The 25,297-nt window shown below is 39.1% G+C and overlaps 1 protein-coding gene across 5 annotated transcripts in view; it reads left to right on the plus strand.

The window, feature by feature from the left end:
* RIMKLB (ribosomal modification protein rimK like family member B) overlaps positions 1 to 25,297 on the plus strand; it is a 52,015-nt gene that overhangs the window by 21,009 nt on the left and 5,709 nt on the right. For all 5 annotated transcript variants that reach the window (XM_036865903.1, XM_036865901.1, XM_036865898.1 and 2 more), the window contains 3 exons: positions 6 to 239; positions 20,199 to 20,429; positions 22,469 to 22,555. In XM_036865903.1, coding sequence (XP_036721798.1) covers positions 65 to 239; positions 20,199 to 20,429; positions 22,469 to 22,555 — 493 coding nt within the window. In that variant the 5' untranslated portion in view covers positions 6 to 64. The remainder of the gene's footprint in view (positions 1 to 5; positions 240 to 20,198; positions 20,430 to 22,468; positions 22,556 to 25,297) is intronic.

Below are 25,297 nucleotides of genomic sequence, written 5' to 3' on the forward strand. Positions count from 1 at the left end.
TCCAGCTAGAAAGAGTCTATTCAGGAGGAAGTAATCCCAGAAAAGGAAGAACAGGCAGAGCAAGATGTGTAGCTCTGTGGCTGCCAAGTTGTGGTTTTTGACAGATCGTCGAATCAGGGAAGACTATCCCCAAAAAGAGATCTTGCGAGCGTTAAAGGCCAAATGTTGTGAGGAGGAACTGGACTTTAGGGCTGTGGTGATGGATGAGGTGGTGCTAACAGTCGAGCAAGGAAACCTGGGTAAGTCTACAGTTAAGTAACTTCTTTGGATTTTTACTTAGAATTTGGTGACTCTGCATGTTTTAGGAATAATTAGGGCAAAGGATTTGTTAATAGCCTTATTATTACTAAATATCATCTAGTCTAAAAATCTAGTATATTTTATGGAAGAAATGGCAACACCGGTATTTGTTAAACCCTTTATTGTATTATTTAGGAAATAGTTGGGAGGGAAATTGAAGATTACCTACTAGTTTTCTTCCATTATTGTTTTCTATTTTTAAAATGCCCTGTTTATAAGGTGCCTCTAAGGGAATTTGTACCCCATCAGGGTCCTTCTAGTAAATTGATCAAAATCCATGTGTAATTCTCATTTTCTTTTTTCTTTATGAGATACTTTACATGTATGGTGTTAAATACAGCTTTTCTCTCTGGATAAAAGTGTCCAAATGATTTGACTTAATTGGTGATAAGTATTTTTAATATTTTCAGTAGTTCATATTATTTTCAGATTACTAGGGGAAGATATTTTAAAAATGTGTAGAAATTCTTTAGGACTGACTTGCAGGAATCTTTAAGCTTTGTAAAAGGATTTGTTACAGCTAAATTGGTCCTTTCTATTAGGGAGAGGTGGTTATTGTGAGAATTAATAATGCAGAGGACAGATCTGCTTTTAAGGTAATTTCACTCATGGGCTTATTTCAGTTTTTCTGTCTCTGTCTCTTTTGACCTAATTCATCCTTAAGAGCCATTTATGCCACAAAATTTTGTTGCTTTTTTTCCCCCAAGCCACAGCTATTCTGACTTCTTCTTCTTACTGTCCTGGGTCAGGATCTTAGGGCCCCAAATTTTAATGCCGCAACAGCCCTTTATGTCTTTTTCAAAAGTCTTTCCTTTCTAGCCCTTTCTCATTCATTAAACACTACTTTTATCATCTTAACATGATAAAACCTTCAGAAACTCTCTACTTCCCTATAACATTAAATCTAATCTTATTTTAAAGACTTTTCATTGATGCATGTCCCATAAATCCAGGAATTTCTAGGTTTTTTTTTTTACATTTCGCATATTTTGAATTATTTAAATCTCATACCATCTTGTAAGGAAGGTAATATTATCATTTTACAGGTGAGGAAACAGACTCTTGAAGAACTAAGTGGAGAAATTAGAATAAAATCCCTCTTCTCACATATTGTTAACTCTGCTGTAAATGTTGCAGATAGACCATTTGTCCAACCTTGTCTCTTATTAGTCTGTATTGTTTGCCTTGGATCAGTATGTTCACTATGAAAGCTCAATGTCATTTATGCTCATTGCTGTTTCTTTGTCTTTGCTCATATATTTCAGTACACCTTAATATTTCTGGACCACAGTTAACTGCGGTAACTGTGGATGAGAGGACTGCTGCATTCTCCTATAATATTTTTTATTTCTGTAGAATCGGTAGTAATGTTCCCCCTTTCATTTCTGAGTTTAGTAACTTGAGTCTTCCCTCTTTTTCTTAGTCCATCTAGATAAAGTTTTGCCGATTTTATTGATGTCTCCTGTATTAGTGTCTTCTTTTGTGTTTAGTTGACATTTTTGTAGAAATCTTTGCATTCCTTTTACTTCCTTTTGTGTATATTTCATTTACTTTTTGCCGTTTACCATGGGGATTACATTTAACATCCTTATGTTATACTACTCTAATTTGAATTTACACCAGCTGGACTTCAGTACCATGTAAACACTCTGCTCCTTTACCACTCTGTCTCCACCCCTTTCATTTGTTGATGTCACAAAATTACACCTTTATTCATTTTGTGGCCCAAAACATAAACTGATAATCCTTTTAAATGCACCAGTCTCTTAAGTTATATAGAAAACAAGAGTTGGAGTTACAAACGAAAGTTATAGCAATACTAGCTTTTATACTAATGATTGTTTATTTTTTCTTGAATTATATTAGTCTCTAAATTCTGAAGTACAGTTACAAACTATTGTTACAGTAATGTTAGCTTTTCTAATTGCCCATTTATTTACCTTTATTGAGATATTTATTTTTTGCATACAACTTTGAGTTACTGGCAGATGTCCTTTCATTTCACCTTACAGGTTCACGAACTCCCTCAACTTTTGCTTTTCTGTGAATGTCTTAAATTCTCCCTCTTTTTTCTTTTTTTTAACCTCTTTATTGGACTATAATTGCTTTACAATGGTGTGTTAGTTTCTGCTTTATAACAAAGTGAATCAGTTATACATATACATATGTTCCCATATCTCTTCCCTCTTGCGTCTCCCTCCCTCCCACCCTCCCTATCCCACCCCTCTAGGTGGTCACAAAGCACCGAGCTGATCTCCCTGTGCTATGCGGGTGCTTCCCACTAGCTATCTATTTTATGTTTGGTAGTGTATATATGTCCATGCCACTCTCTCACTTTGTCCCAGCTTACCCTTCCCCCTCCCCATATCCTAAAGTCCTTTCTCTAGTAGGTCTGAGTCTTTATTCCCGTCTTGCCCCTAGGTTCTTCATGACCTTTTTTTTTTTCTTAGATTCCATATATATGTGTTAGCATACAGTATTTGTTTTTCTCTTTCTGACTTACTTCACTCTGTATGACAGACTCTAGGTCCATCCACCTCACTACAAATAACTCAGTTTCGTTTCTTTTATGGCTGAGTAATATTCCATTGTATATATGTGCCACATCTTCTTTATCCATTCATCTGTTGATGGACACTTAGGTTGCTTCCATGTCCTGGCTATTGTAAATAGAGCTGCAATGAACATTTTGGTACATGACTCTTTTTGAATTATGGTTTTCTCAGGGTATGGCCAGTAGTGGGATTGCTGGGTTGTATGGTAGTTCTATTTTTAGTTTTTTAAGGAACCTCTATACTGTTCTCCATAGTGGCTGTATCAATTTACAGTCCCACCAACAGTGCAAGATGGTTCCCTTTTCTCCACACCCTCTCCAGCATTTATTGTTTGTAGATTTTTTGATGATGGCCATTCTGACCGGTGTCTGATGATACCTCATTGTAGTTTTGATTTGCATTTCTGTAATGATTAATGATGTTGAACATTCTCTCATGTGCTTGTTGGCAATCTGTATATCTTCTTTGGAGAAATGTCTGTTTAGGTCTTCTGCCCATTTTTGGATTGGGTTGTTTGGTTTTCTGATATTGAGCTGCATGAGCTGCTTGTAAATTTTGGAGATTAATCCTTTGTCATTTGCTTCATTTGCAAATATTTTCTCCCGTTCTGAGTGTTGTCTTTTGGTCTTGTTTATGGTTTCCTTTGCTGTGCAAAAGCTTTTAAGTTTCATTAGGTCCCATTTGTTTATTTTTGTTTTTATTTCCATTTCTCTAGGAGGTGGGTCAAAAAGGATCTTGCTGTGATGTGTGTCATAGAGTGTTCTGCCTATGTTTTCCTCTAAGAGTTTGGTAGTGTCCGGCCTTACATTTAGGTCTTTAATCCATTTTGAGTTTATTTTTGTGTATGGTGTCAGGGAGTGTTCTAATTTCATTCTTTTACATGTAGCTGTCCAGTTTTCCCAGCACCACTTATTGAAGAGGCTGTCTTTTCTCCACTGTATATTCTTGCCTCCTTTCTCAAAGATAAGGTGACCATATGTGCGTGGGTTTATCTCTGGGTTTTCTATCCTGTTCCATTGATCTATATTTCTGTTTTTGTGCCAGTACCATACTGTCGTGATTACTGTAGCTTTGTAGTATAGTCTGAAGTCCGGGAGCCTGATTCCTCCAGCTCCGTTTTTCTTTCTCAAGATTGCTTTGGGGGCTTCCCTGGTGGCGCAGTGGTTGGGCGTCCGCCTGCCAATGCAGCAGACGCGGGTTCGGGCTCTGGTCTGGGAGAATCCCACGTGCCACGGAGCAGCTAGGCCCGTGTGCCACAACTACTGAGCCTGCGCGTCTGGAGCCTGTGCTCCGCAACAAGAGAGGCCGCAACAGTGAGAGGCCCCCGCACCGTGATGAAGAGTGGCCCCCACTCACCGCAACTAGAGAAAGCCCTCGCACAGAAACGAAGACCCAACACAGCCAAAAATAAATTAAAAAAAAAAAAAAAAAAAAAAAAAAGATTGCTTTGGCTATTTGGGGTCTTTTGTGTTTCTATACAAATTGTGAAATTTTTTGTTCTAGTTCTGTGAAAAATGCCAGTGGTAGTTTCTCCCTCTTATTTGAATTAGAGTTTTGCTGGATGTAGGAGTTTTGGTTGGCAGTTTTTCTTTTAGCACTTTGAATGTATTAGCCCCCTGTCTTCTGGCCTCCAAAGTTGCTGATGAGAAATCTGCTGATAATTTTATTGAGATCCATAGAATGTGATGATTTGCTTCTGTCTTGCTTTTTTCAAAATTCTCTCTTTGTCCTGGGTTTTGAAAGTTTAAGTATAGTGTATCAACATGTGTCTGTTTGAGTTCATAAGGTGGAGACTGTTGAGCTTCTTAGATGTTTATATTCATGTCTTTCATCAAATTTGGGAAGTTTTCAGCCACTATTTCATCAAATATTATCTCTGCACAACTCCCCCCACCCCCCCGCCTCCCCGCCCGGTCTTCCTGGGACTCCCACAATGTGTAAGTTCACTGATTCTTCTGTCTGCTCAAATCTGCTTTGAATCCCTCTAAGTGAATTCTCATTTCTGTTATTGTACCTTTCAGCTCCAGAATTACTTATTGGTTTCTTTTTTACGTTTTCTGTCTACTGGTATTAACATTTTGTTCACACATTGTTTCTTTGACTTTCTTCACATCTTTCTTTAGTTCTTTGAGCATCTTTAAGGTAGTTTCTTTTAATGTCTTTGTCTAATCTCTCTGCCATTAATTAGGACTGCAGGAATGGTATCTGTTGATTTATTTCATTCCTTTTAGTGGCCATACTTTCTTGGTTTTCTGTATGCCTTGTGGGTTTTTGTTGAATTCTGCACATTTGAATCTAATGTGGAAACTATGGAAATCAGTCTCCCCCTTCCCCAGGGTTTGCTGTTTTTTGTTTACTGTTTTTGTTGTTTTGATTGTCATAGGCTGTCTCTGTACTTCAGATCAGCCTAAGGTGCAATCTTAATGTCTTTTAAGGTCTTTTCTGAACCTTTCCCTAGGCACTTGCAGTCACTTTTTAAATTTTCCCCATATGTGCAGTTGAATGTCCTAGTGTTTAGTGTATGGCTTCTGAGAGGGGAAAAATGACAAGGGAGAAAGGGGCAAAGAGGATATTTGAAGAAATAAAGTCCCCTGGAAGTGACTTCAGCTGGAAGGGGAGGGGCTTGTAAAAGTGGGAGGAGTGATGCAACAAAAATGGCTACCGGCCTCTTTGTCTGCACCTCTGATCAGAAGCTGCATCCAGCCATCAGAGCAGAGATGCCGGATATTTGGAGGGCAGTGTCCTTGTAGACCACCCTGACTCCTGCAAGACATGTCAGCTGCTCCAGAACCAAGTGCAGTATTGCTAAAGAATGGGGGACGGGTAGTTGCTACTTTTCTAGAGCTGAAATTGACGAAAATTAACTGCACTTACCATGCCAGTATTTTCCTTCATTATCCTTCAGCAGACTGACAATGCATTTGTTGTTTAGGTGGCGAGACAGAGTCCTGATGCTCCCTACTCCTCCATCTTCCCGGAATCCTCTCTGTACTCATTTTTAATTGGTGTGTGTCTCATTTTCTTTTTGTTTTGTAGTCTTGTATTATATTCTGGGGAAAAGTCTCTTACTGGATACATGTACTGTGAATATCTTCTCTCACTCTGTGGCTTGCCTTTTTCACTCTGTTAATGGCATCTTCTGGTCAGTGAAAGTTTTTAAATTTAATTAAGTATGGTTTATTTTTTCTTATTTTTTGATTAGTGCTTCTTGTGTCCCAGTTAAGAAAATGTATGTGCCCAAGAGTCCTTATTTTGAGATACATGCTGATAACCTACTTCATAAAATACAACAATGTTAAGTGAAATTATTGTTAGGAAAAAGGGCATATACTATTTTCTAAGGGGAGGATGGGTATGTGACTGTAACTTTTGCTGGTTTAAAAAATAGTTAATAGAAGGATAAATCATAATTTTCCAAGTATGGTTACCTTTAGGGAAAAGAAAAGGTTCAAGAGGACAGGGATGAGCTAGACTACTCTGACTCTAACAAGGTTGGCCATGTATTGATAATTGAAAGTAGGTGATGGTACATTGGATTCATTATAGTATTTTTATTTTCTGTTTAGGAGTTTTCTTAATAAAATTAAAATAAATGGAGAGAACGTTGGAACTGATGAAAATTTTTGACTCAAGGATAGAAGGAGAAAGTTCGGAATTTAATCATTTTTGGTATGGCACTTTGATGAGATTATAGGTTGTTTCTTGCTCAGGTTAACTAGAGATATTTTAATTGCTTACAAATCAAATAACCTTCCCCATTACAGAAATTAATTCCAGAGAACATATTGCCAGAAATAGACGCTCAGAGACTTGGTTACTTGGCATAGATAGGGCAGAAATCAATTAATACTACCTTTCTTATTTCAGAGTGGGGATCTCATAACCCATGGTACACAGTGGTGAAACTGGTTATTAAGTAATTACTTTTATTCACTTGGAATCATGGTCTTTTTGAAGATAAAGCCTTGGAATCTGTTAGGTACTGCCACAGGAAACTTTTTTTAGAGTATGAGGGATTTGGAAACAGACTGAATGGCCTTCTGAAGGCATTGGGGAACTTAAAGCAAAGGAATGATGAGAAGCTCAAATCTCTAAATTCTTCCTTCAAGGCAAATAACAAAATTCAGGGGCTTTCCAGTATTTAGGATTATAGGTCTAACCTAACCATTAGAGTATATTCTTGTTGAAAGGAGTCTTCCAGCTGTCATGCTGCTAGGGCTTTGGAGGGAATTCATGTGATACAATGAAAAGAGCTTCTGCCTTAGAACTAGTTAGATCTAGCTATCCTGGCTGATTTAGTTTTTAAACTAAACTGTTTTGCAGTTGGTCAGACTGGTTGTCTTGATACTGCTAAATTAAATCTGCTGGTAAATTCTCTCCTTGATAAGTAGAGAAATTTCTAGATATCATGTAGTTAGGTCACCTGCTCTCGATTGCCAAAAGGAGGTTAGAACAGACTGATATAAATATTTGTCTTTAACCTGGAGCCACTGTTAAAAAGTTTACTCTTTTTTTTTTTTTATCAGTTGTTTTGTTTGTTTTTTTATACTGCAGGTTCTTATTAGGCATCAGTTTTATACACATCAGTGTATACATGTCAATCCCAATCGCCCAATTCAGCACACCACCATCCCCACCTCACCGCAGTTTTCCCCCCTTGGTGTCCATATGTCCATTCTCTACATCTGTGTCTCAACTTCTGCCCTGCAAACTGGCTCATCTGTACCATTTTTCTAGGTTCCGCATACATGCATTAATATACGATATTTGTTTTTCTCTTTCTGACTTACTTCACTCTGTATGACAGTCTCTAGATCCATCCACGTCTCAACAAATGACTCAATTTCGTTCCTTTTTATGGCTGAGTAATATTCCATTGTATATATGTACCACAACTTCTTTATCCATTCGTCTGTTGATGGGCATTTAGGTTGCTTCCATGACCTGGCTATTGTAAATAGTGCTGCAATGAACATTCGGGTGCATGTGTCTTTTTGAATTACGGTTTTCTCTGGGTATATGCCCAGTAGTGGGATTGCTGGGTCATATGGTAATTCTATTTTTAGTTTTTTAAGGAACCTCCATATTGTTCTCCATAGTGGCTGTATCAATTTACATTCCCACCAACAGTGCAAGAGGTTTCCCTTTTCTCCACACCCTCTCCAGCATTTGTTGTTTGTAGATTTTCTGATGATGCCCATTCTAACAGGAGTGGGGTGATACCTCATTGTAGTTTTGATTTGCATTTCTCTAATAATTAGTGATGTTGAGCATCTTTTCATGTGCTTCGTGGCCGTCTGTATGTCTTCTTTGGAGAAATGTCTATTTAGGTCTTCTGCCCATTTTTGGATTGGGGTGTTTGTTTCTTTGATATTGAGCTGAATGAGCTGTGTATATATTTTGGAGATTAATCCTTTGTCCGTTGATTCATTTGCAAATATTTTCTCCCATTCTGAGGGTTGTCTTTTCGTCTTGTTTATGGTTTCCTTTGCTGTGCAAAAGCTTTGAAGTTTCATTAGGTCCCACTTGTTTATTTTTGTTTTTATTTCCATTACTCTAGGAGGTGGATCAAAAAAGATCTTGCTGTGATTTATGTCAAAGAGTGTTCTTCCTATGTTTTCCTCTAAGAGTTTTATAGTGTCCAGTCTTATATTTAGGTCTCTAATCCATTTTGAGTTTATTTTTGTGTATGGTGTTAGGGAGTATTCTAATTTCATTCTTTTACATGTAGCTGTCCAGTTTTCCCAGCACCACTTATTGAAGAGACTGTCTTTTCTCCATTGTATATCTTTGCCTCCTTTGTCATAGATTAGTTGACCATAGGTGCGTGGGTTAATCTCTGGGCTTTCTATCTTGTTCCATTGATCTATGTTTCTGTTTTTGTGCCAGTACCATATTGTCTTGATTACTGTAGCTTTGTAGTATAGTCTGAAGTCAGGGAGTCTGATTCCTCCAGCTCCATTTTTTTCCCTCAAGACTGCTTTGGCTATTCGGGGTCTTTTGTGTCTCCATACAAATTTTAATGTGTTGCTGGATTCTGTTTGCTAGTATTTTGTTGAGGATTTTTGCATCTATATTCATCAGTGATATTGGTCTGTAATTTTCTTTTTTTGTAGTGTCTTTGTCTGGTTTTGGTATCAGGGTGATGGTGGCCTCATAGAATGAGTTTGGGAGTGTTCCTTCCTCTGCAATTTTTTGGAAGAGTTTGAGAAGGATGGGTGTTAGCTCTTCTCTAAATGTTTGATAGAATTCAGCTGTGAAGCCATCTGGTCCTGGACTTTTGTTTGTTGGAAGATTTTTAATCACAGTTTCAATTTCATTACTTGTGATTGGTCTGTTCATATTTTCTGTTTCTTCCTGATTCAGTCTTGGAAGGTTATACCTTTCTAAGAATTTGTCCATTTCTTCCAGGTTGTCCATTTTATTGGCATAAAGTTGCTTGTAGTAGTCTCTTAGGATGCTTTGTATTTCTGCGGTGTCTGTTGTAACTTCTCCTTTTTCATTTCTGATTTTATTGATTTGAGTCCTCTCCCTCTTTTTCTTGATGAGTCTGGCTAATGGCTTATCAATTTTGTTTATCTTCTCAAAGAACCAGCTTTTAGTTTTGTTGATCTTTGCTATTGTTTTCTTTGTTTCTATTTCATTTATTTCCACTCTGATCTTTATGATTTCTTTCCTTCTGCTAACTTTGGGTTTTGTTTGTTCTTCTTTCTCTAGTTTCTTTAGGTGTAAGGTTAGATTGTTTACTTGAGATTTTTCTTGTTTCTTTAGGTAGGCTTGTATAGCTATAAACTTCCCTCTTAGAACTGCTTTTGCTGCATCCCATAGGTTTTGGGTCGTCGTGTTTTCATTGTCATTTGTCTCTAGGTATTTTTTGATTTCCTCTTTGATTTCTTCAGTGATCTCTTGGTTATTTAGTAACGTATTGTTTAGCCTCCATGTGTTTGTCCTTTTTACGTTTTTTTCCCTGTAATTCATTTCTAATCTCATAGCGTTGTGGTCAGAAAAGATGCTTGATATGATTTCAATTTTCTTAAATTTACTGAGGCTTGATTTGTGACCCAAGATGTGATCTATCCTGGAGAATGTTCCGTGCGCACTTGAGAAGAACGTGTAATCTGCTGTTTTTGGATGGGATGTCCTATATATATCAGTTAAATCTATCTGGTCTATTGTGTCATTTAAAGCTTCTGTTTCCTTATTTATTTTCATTTTGGATGATCTGTCCATTGGTATAAGTGAGGTGTTAAAGTCCCCCACTTTTATTGTGTTACTGTCGATTTCCTCTTTTAGAGCTGTTAGCAGTTGCCTTATGTATTGAGGTGCTCCTATGTTGGGTGCATATATATTTATAATTGTTATATCTTCTTCTTGGATTGATCCCTGGATCATTATGTAGTGTCCTTCCTTGTCTCTTGTAACATTCTTTATTTTAAAGTCTATTTTATCTGATATGAGTATAGCTACTCCAGCTTTCTTTTGATTTCCATTTGCATGGAATATCTTTTTCCATCCCCTCACTTTCAGTCTGTATGTGTCCCTAGGTCTAAAGTGGGTCTCTTGTAGACAGCATATATATGGGTCTTGTTTTTGTATCCATTCAGCCAGTCTATGTCTTTTGGTTGGGGCATTTAATCCATTCACGTTTAAGGTAATTATCGATATGTATGTTCCTATGACCATTTTCTTAATAGTTTTGGGTTTGTTTTTGTAGGTCCTTTTCTTCTCTTGTGTTTCCCACTTAGAGAAGTTCCTTTAGCATTTGTTGTAGAGCTGGTTTGGTGGTGCTGAATTCTCTTAGCTTTTGCTTGTCTGCAAAGCTTTTAATTTCTCCATCAAATCTAAATGAGATCCTTGCCGGGTAGAGTAATCTTGGTTGTAGGTTCTTCCCTTTCATCACTTTAAGTATATCATGCCACTCCCTTCTGGCTTTTAGAGTTTCTGCTGAGAAATCAGCTGTTAACCTTATGGGAGTTCCCTTGTATGTTATTTGTCGTTTTTCCCTTGCTGCTTTCAATAATTTTTCTTTGTCTTTAATTTTTGCCACTTTGATTACTATGTGTCTCGGCGTGTTTCTCCTTGGGTTTATTCTGTATGGGACTCTCTGCGCTTCCTGGACTTGGGTGGCTATTTCCTTTCCCATGTTAGGGAAGTTTTCGACTATAATCTCTTCAAATATTTTCTCTGGTCCTTTCTCTCTCTCTTCTCCTTCTGGGACCCCTATAATGCGAATGTTGTTGCGTTTAATGTTGTCCCAGAGGTCTCTTAGGCTGTCTTCATTTCTTTTCATTCTTTTTCCTTTAGTCTGTTCCGTAGCAGTGAATTCCACCATTCTGTCTTCCAGGTCACTTATCCGTTCTTCTGCCTCAGTTATTCTGCTATTGATTCCTTCTAGTGTAGTTTTCATTTCAGTTATTGTATTGGTCATCTCTGTTTGTTTGTTCTTTAATTCTTCTAGGTCTTTGTTAATCATTTCTTGCATCTTCTCAATCTTTGCCTCCATTCTTATTCCGAGGTCCTGGATCATCTTCACTATCATTATTCTGAATTCTTTTTCTGGAAGGTTGCCTATCTCCACTTCATTTAGTTGTTTTTCTGGGGTTTTTTCTTGTTCCTTCATCTGGTACATAGCCCTCTGCCTTTTCATCTTCTCTATCTTTCTGTAACTGTCAAAAAGTTTACTCTTATTCAAAGTGGAGAGGGACTTGACATTTAAAGGATATCACAAAGATACTTTGCTTACACTCTCCCCTTTTTTACATTAGTCTGTTGCTGGGAGACTGCAGTACATTTTTATGGCTGGTTTCATTAATAGCGACCTAAATGATACATTTCCCCACTTTTCTTCTATATAGTTTTCTATTAAACTATTTCAGTATAGATTGCTATCTTATGGGGGAAGAAAATGTAATTTTGGTTAGATATAACATTTCATATTTGGATAATAGTAAGAAAAAAATTCATAGTTTTCATGTTAAGTTAGCAAAATAGAAATATATCTTCTTGCTTCTAATACTGAGACCTTATGCATCAGATATCAAATAAATCAAGTTTGCTTGGGAGTTGAGAAAAAAAAGGAGATGAAGAATCAACAGCTACCATATGTGCCGTCAGCCTACCCCAACCCACCATTGTAAACTAAGAGTAATTGATAGCCACTAACAATTATTAACTACTTACTATGTGCCAATCTTTATCAAATACTTAACATGCACTTTCCGCCATCATCCTCCTCAAAACTGTTTAAGTGGGGCTAGGACTTTATCCCAAGGCTCAGAGTATCTTAAAATAGATGCTCAATGTTTTTGAATGAATAAAAGAATGAGTGGATAAGTGGATGAGTCCTTTAAGGGTATTTTATCTTTTTATCACTTTCATGAAATATTTTCTCCTGAGCCATTTTTTTCTATCTATAGAAAAGGTAAAGAGAATGTACTCAAACATGCAGAGCTTGAATGCCAGCATTTATAAAAGTAAGATTAATTAGAATTATTTAGCTAGTGGCATCACATTTTTCTACATTTGATATGTCCTACCTGCTTTTTGGGGTAGGGTCGGTTGTCTTGACCCCCAGTTTCTGCATTTTTTAAAGGTACTTAGAGCAGAAGCTAGCCAGTCATTACGTTCAATAAAAGATGTTTTTAAAACAGACAGTCATAATCTGATTTTCCTCATCTCTTTCTCCTTTTCTCTCTCTTTTTTTCAAACACATGATGGTCAGCTGCAAAGCGGCAGTGCTCAGTGATAATGAGACACACTGTTATAGTAGACTTCCTTTTGTTTCTTTCAGTACCACTGATGGACCTGGGAAAGGAATTTTATTGGTTCCTTATCATTCCCCAAAGAGCATACCATTGAAGAGAAGAATTTTCTTGCTACCTGGGATTAATAGTGAGATAAGGCTTGGAAGCAAATTGGACAGGAAAAGGATTGCTGAGGATGTTAAACAGGGGTAGTTTGATAGGAAACATAAAATATATCTTCTTAGGAAGCAGGTAAGCAGATAGAGAAGGCATGTATATTCTCAAAAGAATGGATTCTTTTATTCTTGTTTTTGATATTTGATAATTTAGATGTATGAGTTCTAACCCAGCCTTAATAAAGACTTTTTAGTGTTTTATATAACTCTTTTGAGAATTATCTGACCCTTGGTACTGTAAATTTCCATTATCAGTTGTCCTATTCTCAAAATTTGGGTAATTACTTTTCATCCTACATTTTTGGGACCTGGTGGGGGAAACTAGCCAGTGATTTTTTTAAGGTGATAATTTTTTAAATATTCATTTATTTATCCCCCCCGCCTGCGTCGGGTCTTAGTTGCAGCACATGGGATCTTCGTTGAGGCATGCGGGATCTTGCCTTATGGCACGCAGGCTCTTGTTCGCAGTGCGCGGGCTTCTCTCTAGTTGTGACGTGTGGACTCCGGAGCGCATGGGCTCTGTAGTTTGCGGCACTTGGGCTTTCTTGTTGAGATGCAAGAGCTCAGTAGTTGGGGCGTGCAGGCTTAGTTGCCGCGCGGCATGTGGGATCTTAGTTTCCCGACCACGGATCGAACCCGCGTCCCGTGCATTGGAAGGCGGATTCTTTACCACTGGACCACCAGGGAAGTCCCAAGCCAGTGATTTTTTTTTAAAAAAGTTTAGGAGGACAATTCTCATGTGAAGACAGTTTTGCATTTATAGTAGGCACCAGTTCTGTGTGACCTAAGCTCTCTTGCGGCAATCTTTTTTTAACGTCCTAAAGTAGATTAATTGATAAATAGATTTATAGTGAGTTGAGTATTTTAGAACGTTCAGAATTATCTCGTCTTTTTTGTTAATATAGCTCTTTTTATTTTACATGTGGTGGTGAATTTAATAGCTTTGTCAGTTAAGTAATGGATTAGCATTCTGGATTATTGACCTAAACAACTAAAGTTTGTTATGTGAATTTAGCTGGAAGTAGGGAGCTCAGAAGTTATAAATCTCTTACCCTGACTCCTTGCTATTTCTAAGTAGAACTCACAGCCTGAGAAAGAACAGGTTAGATTTCTTGTCCTAAATTTGGTTTTGACTGCCTTTAGCAAGTTACTTTAGCTTTCAGTTAGTCTTCCCTCCTCCCCCTTCCAAGATGAACTAATATAAAGTTTTTACTGCAGTAGTAGCACTTGAAACATAAATGGCAAGGGAGATGGGTCACTGGCAGAATAGTAAATGGGCTTTTGGTGAGAGAAAGGATGAGAATGCATTTTTTTTTTAAAAAGTGAAAAGCTGAGCAGCAAAACCCAGAGATTTTGAAACTGGAATGACAAGCATCACTTCTCTTTAGAGAATACTTAAGAATTTGATACGTCTTGGGTTCTCCCCTCCAAATCGGGTTTTCATTAAGAATTTTAAACGAAGAGAAAAGTTGAAAGACTAGAATTATGAACAGGTATATTCTTGCTACCTAGATTGAGTGTTCAGTAGTAACCCCCTGTCATAGTTCTTTCTAGATTTTTTTTTTTTTTTTTTTTTTTTTTTTTTTAATGACTACATTTATTTATTTACTTTTTGGCTGTGTTGGGTCTTCGTTTCTGTGCGAGGGCTTTCTCTAGTTGCGTCGAGCGGGGGCCACTCTTCATCGCGGTGCGTGGGCCTCTCACTATCGCGGCCTCTCTTTGTTGCGGAGCACAGGCTCCAGACGCACAGGCTCAGTAGCTGTGGCTCACGGGCCCAGTTGCTCCGCGGCATGTGGGATCTTCCCAGACAGGGCTCGAACACGTGTCCCCTGCATTGGCAGGCGGATTCTCAACCACTGCGCCACCAGGGAAGCCCTGTCATAGTTCTTTAATATCTCTTTCTCCTAGTATGTATAAACATTATGTACATTACACACAGCTTTTTGAGAGAGTCGTTATCTTTTGAATACAAGTAGCTATCTTAATGTTCACCCCTAAATATTTCAGTATCTGAGGCCAAAAAATAAGGATATTGTTCCCTGTCAGCCAACACAATTAGCACGCCTAAGAAAAGTAAACTCTTTAATATCATCTCATATATACTCTAGAATCAGATTGTCGCAGTTGATTCCAAAACACCTTTTTCAGTTATTATTTTCAAATCAGGCTCTATAAGGTTCATGCATTGTATTTGGATGTAATGTCTACTTAGTCTTTCTAACTCTAGACATTCTTCCCATCTTTATTTCTAAAGTGACATCAACTTTTTGAAGTGATCAGAACAATGTCTCATATCCTGGACTTGTGTGATAGTTTTCTTGTGATGTCTGCCTCCTGAAGCTTCCTGTGAGTTGGCATGATTAGATACAGTTCATGTGTTTTGTGCACACAGTTACCTCTTAGTTGACCATGGATACTTAATAGTGCGTCCTTCCAGGAGGCCCAAAATGATAGTCTGTGCCACTGTCGAGGATAAGTTTGATCACTGGGACAGGTAGTGTCTGCATGGTCTGTTAGAAAAATCTGTTTTTATCTTTTGCCTAGCAATTCTTTGATATTTTGGCACTATACAGATATCCCATCCACCTTTCCTTATAATGATATTTTGATATTTCATTGGGATTTGCAAAATGGTGATTTTTCTAATTTTGCTATTCCTTCTATATTAATTGGCATTCTTCTCTAAAGAAGACCTTTTCCTACTGGTGATAAATAGCTCCTCCTGAAATGGGGGCATAAATGTAATTTTTCCTCATTATTTACCAGTTTTTATTTATTTATTTTTTAATAAATTTATTTATTTTTGGCTGCGTTGGGTCTTTGTTGCTGCGTGTGGGCTTTCTCTAGTTGCGGAGAGCGTGGGCTTCTTATTGTGGTAGCTTTTCTTGTTGTAGAGCACGGGCTCTAGGTGCGCAGCCTTCAGTAGTTGTGGCACATGGGCTCAGTAGTTGTGGCACGCAGGCTTAGTTGCCCCATGGCATGTGGATCTTAGTTTCCCGACCAGGGTTCGAACCCGCGTCCCCTGCATTGGCAGGCGGATTCTTAACCATTGCACCACCAGGGAAGTCCCTACCAGCTTTTAGAATACAGATTTATGTAATAGCTCCTCAAGTGATAGCAAATGAGCCTCCCTTCTCCATTATCATTATATATTAATGAGCTTTTTTTGCATTGTTAGTAGTTTTTTTTTTTTTTCTTTGAAATTCGGCTAAATGAAAGCTCTTTCAGGCTGTCTCCCGTGTTCTAGTAACTCATCTGTCTTAATCTTTGAGTGCGTCCTTGATTTTTGGCACAGAGACTGTGTAGCTTTTTAATTGTGTACAAATAGCTCCTTCACTGGAAACTTCCAGTTTAAATTCTTAAAATTTGTTAGCTTTAAAATGATTCCAGAGGCTCTGGTAAATCCTCTGGAATACTAAAGGATGGAAGAAAAAGAAATGCCAGTCAGCAGATAAGCCTATCCTTACTTCCTGAGGATAAAAACACCTAGTACTTATCGTGTAGCCAAACTAGTTTCAAAAAGCACAGGTGTAGAGCAGGCTACATGAGAGATTTCCCACTTAATTACTGGCAAGGAGATTATTAATATCCCAAAGGAATCTTTCAACTTGGGAGAATAATCAGCCCTCAGCACCTTCTCACTCTGCCTTGACAACAGTAGCAGCCTTTTAATACATAATACATTTTTATCTAAAAAACGTAGGAACAAAAATTGTTCCCAACCCCATTGCTATTCTAAGGTTAACTCATTATTTATTGGCTTTTAATGTTTAATCATACACTTAATTCAAAACTTACCCAAAATATTTATATTGAAATTTCTATCCCAGTATGAAACGAAACTAGATGAATAGTTTCATACGTTGCTGTTTAAGATGATGAGCAAAAAAGACAGTATACGCTTGAGGAAGTGGAATTGAAAACAAAGCTGACTGGTAGCACATTCAATTGGAATAGCTGTTTTCACAATGAGTAGAGTGGAATTGTGCCTGTGTATAATGAATAACAGGGATCTAAGGAAAAGAGTCATTCTCCCTATATTTCAGTTTTATAAGCTCTGCATCAAAGATGAGTGGTATTTACTAAGAGTACTCAAGAGATCAGTAATACTTTGCCTTTTTTTTGGCTCACATTCATCAGTACCTGCCCTTCTTTCTGGGCAGCCTCGGATCACCTTCTGCTTGTCTAGGATAATAAAGTGTCTGTTTCTGTTACAGGAGGCATTGAATTTCTTTCCATCCTCAATAATGCCCATATAGTATACTATGCAGATCTGACTGTGCTTTGGATAAAGTACTCCCATATTCCCAATTTCCGTTGGCAGCAGACCGAGAGTGGAACACATTGCCTTCTCTATCCCCTTTCTTAAAAGGAGCAAAAAGTGTCTCCATTTTAGGGAAATGAGAAGATAATGTCATAATGGATGAATTTTCTCTTGACAGTTGACAGTGTCTCTTTTCCTGATCACTCAAGTTTTCCCAAACTCAATCTTTGTTTTACCTCTGTTTCATTAAATGAATTTGATTGTTCTTTCCAGGTAACACTGACTTTCTTATTTTTCATATTACTACTTAAAACTAGATTTTCCTGTTTTTTTGACTCATTTTTCCTCAGGTTTTTGCTTTCTTCTCGTGTCCCTTAACTGAGATTCATCAAATCCAGTCATAGGAATTTCCATTTTTTCTTTTTATTTTTTCAGCCTATACATCCCCATTTCTTTAGGTATTAAGTCTTGGGCTGATTCCTTCTGTAAGCACACACACACTCCACACTACCAGATATGAATTATTTTACACACCTGTAATACACATGTGTATTGTATATACACATTTGTATAGTTCCCATCCGTACTTCAACTATAACAGAATAGTTCTACTTTGATGTTATCACCAGAATCTTTCATATCTACATCCAGAGGCAGCATCTTTTGCCGTAAACTGGGTTCCCTTTTCACCTTTCCCATTCTCCATGTCCCCTTTTAAATCCCAATTTGGTCACTAGGCTTTTTTCTGATTTCAAGTAAAATGCTGTTTAGATCTTCCTGTTGAGGCAAGTCAGCACAAAAGCCCAGGAAATGGGAAAATGTAGGATTGCAGAAATCTGCTCCTGCTGATCTCAAGATGCCTGTAACAGCATGGTCAGTGAATGACTGCAAGGAGAATGCCTGAAGCCTTTGGCAAAAAACCTCACATCTGCTGATGACCACAGTGCTACCTGTAGCTGCCCCTGGAGAATAATGACTTCTACTTCTCTTTGACTTTTAAAATTTTGTGTAATTGTCTCTCATTGGTGGATTCTCAAAATGGAATCCTGCTGGCAAGGGAGAGTAGGAAGTGCTTCTAGGCCCTGCCATACAGGGAGGGAGTAAAAGATGGGGATGGTGTGAAGTATTCACAGGTAATATCAAGTACATAACCTCAGTTCCCTTAATCAGAACAGATAAAATCTCTTTTGGCTCAGAATTGTGGATCCAGCAATTCTGCTTCTGTATATTACCTCAAGGAAATGAAATCACTATCTTGAGGATTTATCTGCACCCCCATGTTCATAGCAGCTTTATTTATAATAGTTACAACGTGGAAGCAAACTAAGTGTCCATTGACAGATGAATGTATAAAGACTACGGTGTACACACACACACACTCACTCACTCACTCACTCACTCACTATAAAAGTCCTGGGTATGTAAATGTATATATAGTACAGTGACTAGTCAAGGACCTTATCTGCCTTATTTACCAATCTATTCCCAACTTTTAGAAAAGAATCTGACACATAGTAATTACTTAATGTTTATTCAATGAATGAATGTCCATGAGTAAGGGATTGATCATATGGTGTATCTTTAAGTATAATTCTGTTGAGCCCAATACAGTTATATGTGCACTGACTGAGATGTCTGGTCTAATTTTAAGTGATGAGAGAAAGTGACAAAATGATGTAAACAAAGTATCACATTTGTCTAAAAATTATCTATATATTTTTCTATAATTAGATAATGGTGGGGAAAATACTATTAACATACTATTAGTTAACTATTAACTATTAGTCAATACATATTGTTAACACTAAGTATGTAGGATGTTGGATGGGAGGTAAATGGGTTATATTTTTGTATTTGAATGTTTTAAATAAGTATATGTAGTTTTTTTTTTAATTTTTATTTATTTATTTATTTATTTATTTATGGCTGTGTTGGGTCTTCGTTTCTGTGCGAGGGCTTTCTCTAGTTGTGGCAAGTGGGGGCCGCTCTTCATCGCGGTGCGCGGGCCTCTCACTATCGCAGGCTCTCCTGTTGCGGAGCACAGGCTGCAGACGCGGGCTCAGTAATTGTGGCTCACGGGCCCAGCCGCTCCGCGGCATGTGGGATCTTCCCAGACCAGGGCTCGAACCTGTGTCCCCTGCATTGGCAGGCGGATTCTCAACCACTGCGCCACCAGGGAAGCCCCTATATGTGGTTTTTTAATGGAAGTAGGTTGTAAGGAGCAACAAGTACCTTGTTCCTTTATTATTTGGGACCTCTTTAAAAATAGAATGGTATTGGATAAAACTCAAGAAACTGCTCTTTTAAAAATTCTCTTTTTGGGGCTTCCCTGGTGGCCCAGTGGTTAAGAATCCGCCTGCCAATGCAGGAGACACGGGTTCAAGCCCTGGTCTGGGAAGATCCCACATGCCGCGGAGCAACTAAGCCCATGCGCCACAGCTACTGAGCCTGTGCTCTAGAGCCTTCGAGCCACAGCTACTGAAGCCCGCGAGCCGAGGGCCCATGCTCCGCAACAAGAGAAGCCACCGCAATGAGAAGCCCGTGAACCGCAACGAAGAGTGGCCCCCGCTCGCCATGAGAGAAAGCCCGCGCCCAGCAACGAAGACCCAACGCAGCCATAAATAAATAAATAGATAAATAAATTTATTAAAAAAAAATTCTCTTTTTGTACTAAAAGCATATATCCTCACTTAAAAAAGATAGAGAATTGCATGGAGCAAAATGTTTTAAAGTTCCTCATTCTGCCTTTCTCTTCCTGCCTTGCCACCCACACATACTCAGAGAAAGCCATTTTTATATATTTTCTGTACATATGTAAACACAAAAGTTATTTACTCTTTAAAAAACTTAACCTTACGCATCTGGACATTCTTTCCATCTTTGAACATAGAGATTTATGACATTCTTTTTAATGGATATGTAATACTTCATTGTATTCACATGTACTGTAATTTATTTACCCAGGCATACATTCTTCTCATTACATCTTCTTTGTTCTTACAAAAGAAAATGATTTAAGGAGGAATGTCTCTCTGTCCCAGTGAAATGTTAGCAAAATAGTACATTTAGTTTTGAGACCTAAGCTTTGGTATATATCTATTTCTCTATTGTATTGTATGTTCCCCTTTAATGGTTATGGTTTCATTCCTGTATATTTCAGGTCTTCGTATCAATGGAGAACTAATTACTGCCTACCCTCAGGTGGTGGTAGTGAGAGTACCAACCCCATGGGTGCAAAGTGATAGTGACATCACTGTTTTGCGTCATCTAGAGAAGATGGGATGCAGGTTGATGAACCGACCTCAAGCCATCCTGAACTGTGTTAATAAGTTCTGGACGTTTCAAGAGTTGGCAGGTCATGGTGTTCCTCTGCCAGATACTTTCTCTTATGGTGAGTTAACGAATAAGAATTTATAGCTTAAATTTCAGAGCACCAATAAGTTTTGAAAGCCCTACTAAACTAATAGGGTTATGTGATATAAGGAAATTTGTGAACAAGGAAGAACTCTTAGAAGCGATTTTCGGTTTTAACAAACTGGGCAGGAGAATTATGAATCTGTGTATGTTATGGGTAGAATGGACTGACCAAACTTTCTGTAATGGGCCAAATAGTAAATATTTTGGGCTTTCCAGTCTATAAGTTCTCTTTTGTGACCCTCAGTAAAGCTGTTGTACTGTGAAACATGCTGTAGACAAAGCTTAAACAATGAGTCTGGCTGTTTTCTAGTAAAACTTAATTACAACAAAGGGCTGTATGCCAAATCAGTCCTTAGTTTGGCAACCCCTGAGGTAAAAGAATCTGTCATCTCTATAATTTATGATTATCTTCATTACCATTTTCATGATAATGGTTCATAAATATTTTCATATTTTTAAAGAAAATTACACTATACTAGGTGTGCTTTATTTATTTATTTATTTATTTTTGGCTGTGTTGGATCTTCGTTTCTGTGCGAGGGCTTTCTCTAGTTGTGGCAAGCGGGGGCCACTCTTCATCGTGGTGTGCGGGCCTCTCACTATCGGGGCCTCTCACTATCGCGGCCTCTCTTGTTGCAGAGCACAGGCTCCAGACGCACAGGCTCAGTAATTGTGGCTCTCGGGCCCATTTGCTCCACGGTATGTGGGATCTTCCCAGACCAGGGCTCAAACCTGTGTCTCCTGCATTGTCAGGCAGATTCTCAACCACTGCACCACCAGGGAAGCCCATTAGGTGTGCTTTAAACCAGTGCTTCTAAAATCATCTGTGGTAGAGGACTATTTTTTTTTTTTTTTAAGACCCATTTGCTGTGGATAAGTACACATAAAGTACCATAAAAATAGCAGAGCAATGCCAAATTGCTTTCTTGTGCTTACTCTTTTTGTATTTATTTGGACACATATCAATAGCAAAGAAGTCACAAACAGGCAGGGGTTACTGGACCACACTTGGAGTAGCGCTGCTATAAACAGTATTATGTTAATATATTTCCTGCCTTTCCAGTTTTTCTAGTTTGGAAAGAATCAGACTTGCTATAAATCAGTATACTTTTTCATAAAAATATTTCTTAAAATGTCCAGCAGAATGCTTGGAGAGTTAACGAGGCTTTAAAAAGAAATTCCTGTCCTGTTACAGTTTGAGAGTTCTCTCTTCCTGATGCTTTTGAGATATTATATAGCTTATTTCATCATTCTACAATTCTGATTTTAAGAGAATGGAAAGGAGAAAAGTATATTAACCAAATTAATGAATATTACCTGTGCTCTCATGTTTAAGGTTTAAAATTTGGAGACTAGGTCATCTTAATTTCTCTAAGCTGCAAATTTATGATATCACAGTTGTTTAATGAACCTTTTTTTGGTCTGATTATTCTGTCATCATGCTTATTTTTTACAACTACAATCCATTTTTGCTGTAGCTTTGCTTCTGTATCATTTGTTCCTAGGAATATAAACAGAAAGAACAAGACATAACCCATGGGTACTGAATAGCTCAGTGTAGAAAGAACTCTGATTTATAATAGAGATAAGAAATATTACTTTGTGTATTTGACGAGAGAGAGAACCATGCCTGCGCATGCAGCATCTTTTCAACTTTGGATAAGTCTACCCAACTGCCTCACTCTTCTGTTTCTTAATCCAAATAGAATTCTATATACTAAAGTAGATCTTGGCTTCTGTTGTTTGCGTGGTAGAGAAATAAGGGCTAAAAATATGAAAAATGTTATAGAATCAGGAAACTTTGTTTTAATTTCTTTGAGTTGTATATTAGAATATTTATAGTTTAAGATCGTTTTTATCCATTTTAAAAGGAGTGGTTGTTTAACTGAAGACAAAATTTAGCCATCAGGTTCTTACCTTATACCTCCCTTGTCTTGCTGACTTTAGTATAGATAAAATTTATCACAAAACACCTCTGTTGCTGTTCTTAAATTTCTTTTTTGCTCAAACCAGGTGGTCATGAAAATTTTGCTAAAATGATTGATGAAGCAGAAGTACTGGAGTTCCCAATGGTAGTGAAGAACACACGGGGTCATAGAGGTGTGTATGAGTTGTTGCTACCACACATAATATTGAAATTACTCTTGAAAATTAATAAGTGGTTATACAAAACAGATTTTTTAAAGCTTAAGTTAGATCTACCTTGTATTTGCTCATGGTTATTGACCAGACAGTAGTCTTGTCAACTGAAGTTTATAGGTTTTGAAACAGAGCTTCTGAAGAATTACTGTAGGGAAATTGCTAGGTGCATGGTACCTCAGACTTACAGAAGGCTTTTGTGAGTTGTTCCGCTAGGCTGGAACAACAACTCACATTTCTGTTTGTTTAGTGGTTATCCTAGAGATTTTTTTTTTTTTTTTTTTTTTTTTTTAATTCAAGACCCATTTATTCTCTAGTTCTGCCCACATGGAGACACCCTCCTTGAAAAGGGGTTGAATCCTTCTGTTCACTTTAACACCCTGTGCTGAAAACATGTCTTCCGAGGTTTCAACTATGAGATCCACATTCTTAAAGCACTAATTCTTTTTTTTTTTTTTTAATTAATTAATTTATTTATTTATTTTTGGGTGTGTTGGGTTTGCTTCTGTGCGAGGGCTTTCTCTAGTTGCGGCGAGCGGGGCCACTCTTCATCGCGGTGCACGGGCCTCTCACTGTCACGGCCTCTCTTGTTGCGGGGCACAGGCTCCAGACGCGCAGGCTCAGTATTTGTGGCTCACGGGCCTAGTTGCTCCGCGGCATGTGGGATCTTCCCAGACCAGGGCTCGAACCCGTGTCCCCTGCATTGGCAGGCAGATTCTCAACCACTGCGCCACCAGGGAAGCCCAAAGCACTAATTCTTAAATCTCATATAGATTTCTCCCCTTGGATGGGGGGAGATGACCCAAACACAGAGAAGAACAGCTCAGGACTGTGGGCTCTGCTCGCCCAGAAGACCTTGCAGCTCCCCTGACCAGCCGGCTGCAGCCAGGATTAGGGCCCTGAGACGAGGGGCACCTGCTGGGCTGCCGCCCCCGCCCCTAACTCCTGTCCTCGTCACTAGGCTGGCTGTCACCTCTAGTTCCCCTGGAGTTTGGGGATTCCAGACGGTCTCTGCTCACACTTCTGTATCCCGCCTGCTGCCTCAGCACTGCTGATCCCCACCAGGGGGGAAAAGCACACAGAACTGCTTCTCAGCACACCAACGTTCCACACAAAAGTTATTTGATAAGGCTGCAGGTTCTTTTTCATCACAGGACACTCCCAAGGCCATGACTTCCCCCGGCTCCCCACTGCCCTTGCCGGCAGACTGGATGTGCGTGGCCACCGTGCTGAGTCGGGCACACCCCCCTGGCTCCACTCCGGTACACTCTCCTGGAGAACTGAGGACGGTGCCCTGGGCTCATCAGCAGGATCTGTCCTGAAGCCAGTCCTAGAGTGACAAGAGCCACACCTGCAGGTCTATTCCACTGACCAGACGCACAGGACCGAGCTGGGCCCACGGACCTTGGTCTGGACTGTGTTGGCTGGTCATTCTTGCCTAACTTCACAGGCCAACAGCCGCTGTCCTTCCTTTCCTGCTCATCACTGCACCAGCGGGTCACTCCTACCTGCTACCGTCACACACCTGGCAACCTCGTGTTCCAGGGCCAGCCAAGAACTGAGACCCCAGCAGGCCCCTAGTTCCCAGCAGGCAAGCTCCCCATTAAACTACTGCTGCCTAGCCGTGTTCTCGAGGCTTCAGAGCCGGGAAAGTGCGGAGAGCATAGCAATCCACGGCGCCCCCAGCCCCAGCCCCACGATGCTCCGCGGAGGCGCCAGAACCTTGCCGCACCCACCCCCGCCAACACAAGGGACCTCTGCGCCCGCCTGTCCCGCGGACCTGGGCGCACATCCGACCACCGCGACCCATGATGGAGACGCGGGGGGCGGGGCTCGGCCGGTGGCAGGCGCTGGGGCGGGCGGGGACCCGGGCTCTGGCCCCGAGGCCATGCGGACCCAGTAGGCCTCCCTCCCTGCCGCCCAGAATATCCTAGAGATTTTAAGATGCATGCTTTAATGTAGGCTGAGTCTCAATATCTTTATCGTCCTTTTCAACAATGCAAGGATTCTAGATCACCAACTCCATCATCCCCATCCCAATTTATATAGTTTGAAGACAGTGTATAAAATATCTTAATAACTTCAGATTAAGTAACTGTTTCTTAAGGCATAAAATGATTCATAAATCCAAGTACTTCACAAGGTTTAGTGCTTTGACAGAGATAGCTGGGTCAGGGTTCAGCTGGGACTTCTGACTGCACTGTTTCTACTTGGCTTCTCCAGTATGGCAGCCAAGAAGTCTCAGGGCTCCTGCAGTGAATGCTCCAGTGAACAAAGAATCTGTGTGACCTTTTACAATCTAGCCTCAGAAGCCAGATAGAATTGCCTATTCTGTATTTTTCTGAAGCAATTACGTTCCCTCCTGGATTCAAGGGATAAGATACAGATTCCGCCTCCTCTTGATGGGAAGAATGTCAAAGGATTTATAACCATGTTTTAAAAGCAGACACTTCTGTTGGCATAGAAGTAGTAACATACTGCTCTTTTACTATATGCAAACATGGCATCTTAATATTGTGTAATATATAAAACATATGTTTTAACTCAGAAAAATGTTTTGTTGATAAGTGGGGCTAATATTATTGGCTAACCTGGAGGAATACAAATCTTAAGAACCCAAATATTTACTTTGTCTTTATATACATTTTACCATAACGCTGTTACTTTGGTTAAAAAGCAGTTGGTTCTGAAAAAGTAGATTGG

This window comes from Balaenoptera musculus, chromosome 10 (genome assembly GCF_009873245.2).
Source record: "Balaenoptera musculus isolate JJ_BM4_2016_0621 chromosome 10, mBalMus1.pri.v3, whole genome shotgun sequence".
Taxonomy (NCBI): domain Eukaryota; kingdom Metazoa; phylum Chordata; class Mammalia; order Artiodactyla; family Balaenopteridae; genus Balaenoptera; species Balaenoptera musculus.